The following is a 2898-nucleotide window of genomic DNA, read 5'->3' as shown; positions in this document are numbered from 1 at the left end:
CGTGAATTTCATCCTGCAAAATTCGACCTTCTATTATTAACTATTCTTCCATTTTTGTTATACGTAAAGAGTTGATGAAAGCTGAAATCATAAATTAAGAAAAGAAAATGTAGGATGGGAAGATGATTGTGAAGAGATAAAATTTGTCTATTCCAATATCCAATGATTTGTTTTTAATCTAACCAAGTGCATAGGATTAAAAATATACTCTGGTTACTGTACACCAAATTTCATTTTCTACATCCATCCTTCCAAGTATTTTTTCAAAGTACATAATTTTCTTGTAAACCAACAAAAAATTTCTTATGCTTCAGTTGTAGCCCCTTTGCCTTTCATAACTTGTTGATGTATTACTAATACAGAAGCAGTACTACCAAAATCATGAGATGCAACATAATCTCCTATGACTCCCAATTCATCATTCTCACTCCAATTTGTCAATCCTTGAAGGATAACTGGATTTATTCCTTGTTTCCTTCCCACAATCCAAAGGTCATTAGCATTACCATGAAAGGCTTGTATTGCAGCCAGTGTTTCTTCTCCATTCCTCACCAGAACCTCTCTATAGATCACTCTTTCATTCTTCTCATTTTTCACCCAAAATGATGTCACCAATCCATCATCAAGCTTCTTCTCCATCTCATCCTCTCCCACATTATTATATGCTAGGAATCTTACCACCAAGAGAGAAACCTCAGGATTCATAGCCATTCTATCTGCATAAGTAAGTGCCTCTCGAGCGTCTGCTCCCCCTAAAAATAAAATAACATAATTGCTGCTTGTTGTTTGTCGAAAATTTTGAGCCATAAACGAGTTGCGAACATGGCTCTTATCTATAAGAATTCCAACGGAGCAAGGTGCATGATCTATGACATTTGAATTTATGGATTGAAGTCCATGTCCATGACGCACAATTTCAGTTCCTGAAAGGGCATCTATCTTTCCCTTCTCGAATGGCAAAATGATAAGAGAAGATCTATTCGACAAAGCTAACGCGCAGATGTCTTGGTACATAGTTCGTCTTGCTGCAAAAGCTGTGAAGAAATGGAGCTTCACAAATTCATCCCTTGGTTCTTGATAAATTTTGAAGGCTTTGTAGATTGATTCATGTTCTGTATACTTCAAATACTCGTCTGATTTGTCATGATCTATAAAAAGCGGAGTTGCACGGCCTACAAGATCCACCAGATGGAAAGCATAGATTGAGAAAGGATTATTGGTTGTTGGATATGAAACCTCAAGAAGATCAATAAGACCAGCTACGTTTTCTTCATCATATATGCAAATTACTATGCGAAGCTCTTTCCCTGGAGCACTATGTTGGATGGTTCTTCTTCTATTTACCATGTATGGCCTTGTTGGGTTGTAAAGGATGCCGATTAAAGGAGTGCATATGCCAGTCATTAGCATTGTTAACAGCACCAACATGGTGAACATTGGTATTCCGATGATCTGTTCATATACATTCAGATTTTATTAATTATCCCAAGAGAGAATTATACATAACAAAATGAATAATGATGAAGGTTCCACTTTCATATTAAACAAACTTACATACCCGTTTATCGATCCAGTGGATATAAATCAAAAGCTCAAGTTGGCCTCTCAAATTCAAAGTGAGACTCAGGGCTAGACTATCTTTTAGCGGCATTTCGAAGTAGGCAGCAGCCAAAAACACTGCAATAACTTTGGAGATATATCCCATAATAAACATTGTAAAGAGTGGTGCCAATCTTGACCAACCATAATTGGTCATGGAAAACACATTGGTACATAAACCTATGAAGGCAAAAGCAAACGGCATCAAAATTTCCATTACTATGGTCTCGCTCCTCTCCACAATTGTAGCTCCTAGTGGAGGACCATCAGGCACCACCAGCCCAAACCATAAAGACCCGTTAGCAATGGCCATTCCAAACAGGTCAGTGAAGAATCCCATCACAAGTACGCCTAAGAAGATGAAAATCACAAAGGCTTGTTCTGCTGGTTTCCCTTCTGGAGTTCTCTTAACGATCCAAATCATTAGTCGTCGAACAGGAAGAACAAAAAATGCCCCTAGAGCAAACACGGAAATCAAATACCATATGGAGTTTTGACCGTTAGTTTCTGCTTGTTTTAACGCCTCGAAAGCAACAATAGTAAAAATACCAAGTGCATCAGCAATTACAGCTACTGCCAATGCGATCCGTCCTACCTCTGAGCTAAGCAAGTTTAGCTCTTTAAGGACAAGGTAAATAACAGGAAATGATGTTAAAGCCAAATCTCCAGCAACTGCTCCAATCCCAGAGACTCTTGCAAGTTCTGTATCCATGGATGATCGAAGGACGGCCCCAACCACAGCTACAACAGCAACAGGTATGAAAACTCCTATCAAGGCAATGCACACATGTTTCTTTCCTGATTTTCGAACCAGGGTGAGATCCATTTTAACTCCAGCCAAGAAAAGGAAAAACATGAAACCCATAATTCCAATATTTTGCACCAAATACACAGCATTTTCTGGGAACACTATGCGAGAAAACGTCGGGCATTGTCCGAGAACGGAAGGTCCGATTACTATACCACCCTGGGAATAAATTTAGCAAGCAAAGTTAAACAAACGAAATACAACTTGAATGTGTATGTCTCCATCTTTATATATATATATATATATGAATAACTTACGAGGATGTCAGAAATAATTCTGGGCTGCCTTAGAGGCTTTAAAAGAATACGAATAATCCGAGAAATTGAAATTATCAATATAATCTCAAACAAGATGAGGCTGAAGGAGTAATCAAAAGGGTTCTCTCCATAAAAAATACCTAATGGGTGGGGAGAGTGGATCTTTTCACATATAACTCTAACTCGAGTAAGGACTTTTTTTACATGCATAGAGGTACGAAGATTAACTTCCAT

The 2898-nt window shown here is 38.1% G+C and overlaps 1 protein-coding gene across 1 annotated transcript; it reads right to left on the bottom strand.

Annotated features, from left to right (window-relative positions):
• Nucleotides 1-303: 303 nt before the first annotated feature.
• Nucleotides 304-2898, bottom strand: LOC110606321 (cation/H(+) antiporter 24-like). Its single transcript, XM_021745075.2, has 3 exons — nucleotides 2665-2898; nucleotides 1559-2566; nucleotides 304-1452 (listed from the first exon to the last, which is right to left on the bottom strand). The coding sequence occupies exons 1-3, from the start codon at nucleotides 2896-2898 to the stop codon at nucleotides 304-306; spliced, it is 2391 nt and encodes a 796-aa protein (XP_021600767.2).

Source organism: Manihot esculenta, chromosome 18, assembly GCF_001659605.2.
Source record: "Manihot esculenta cultivar AM560-2 chromosome 18, M.esculenta_v8, whole genome shotgun sequence".
Classification (NCBI taxonomy): domain Eukaryota; kingdom Viridiplantae; phylum Streptophyta; class Magnoliopsida; order Malpighiales; family Euphorbiaceae; genus Manihot; species Manihot esculenta.
Note: the sequence above shows the minus strand (reverse complement) of the source record. Positions and strands in the feature narration are given on the sequence as shown.

Coding starts and splice junctions, on each gene's coding strand:
- LOC110606321 (XM_021745075.2), bottom strand. CDS start 2,898: ATGGAAGTTAATCTTCGTACCTCTATGCATGTAAAAAAAGTCCTTACT. Junction 2,567..2,664: donor GAATTATTTCTGACATCCTC/GTAAGTTATTCA, acceptor ATTTATTCCCAG/GGTGGTATAGTAATCGGACC. Junction 1,453..1,558: donor TCCACTGGATCGATAAACGG/GTATGTAAGTTT, acceptor GTATATGAACAG/ATCATCGGAATACCAATGTT.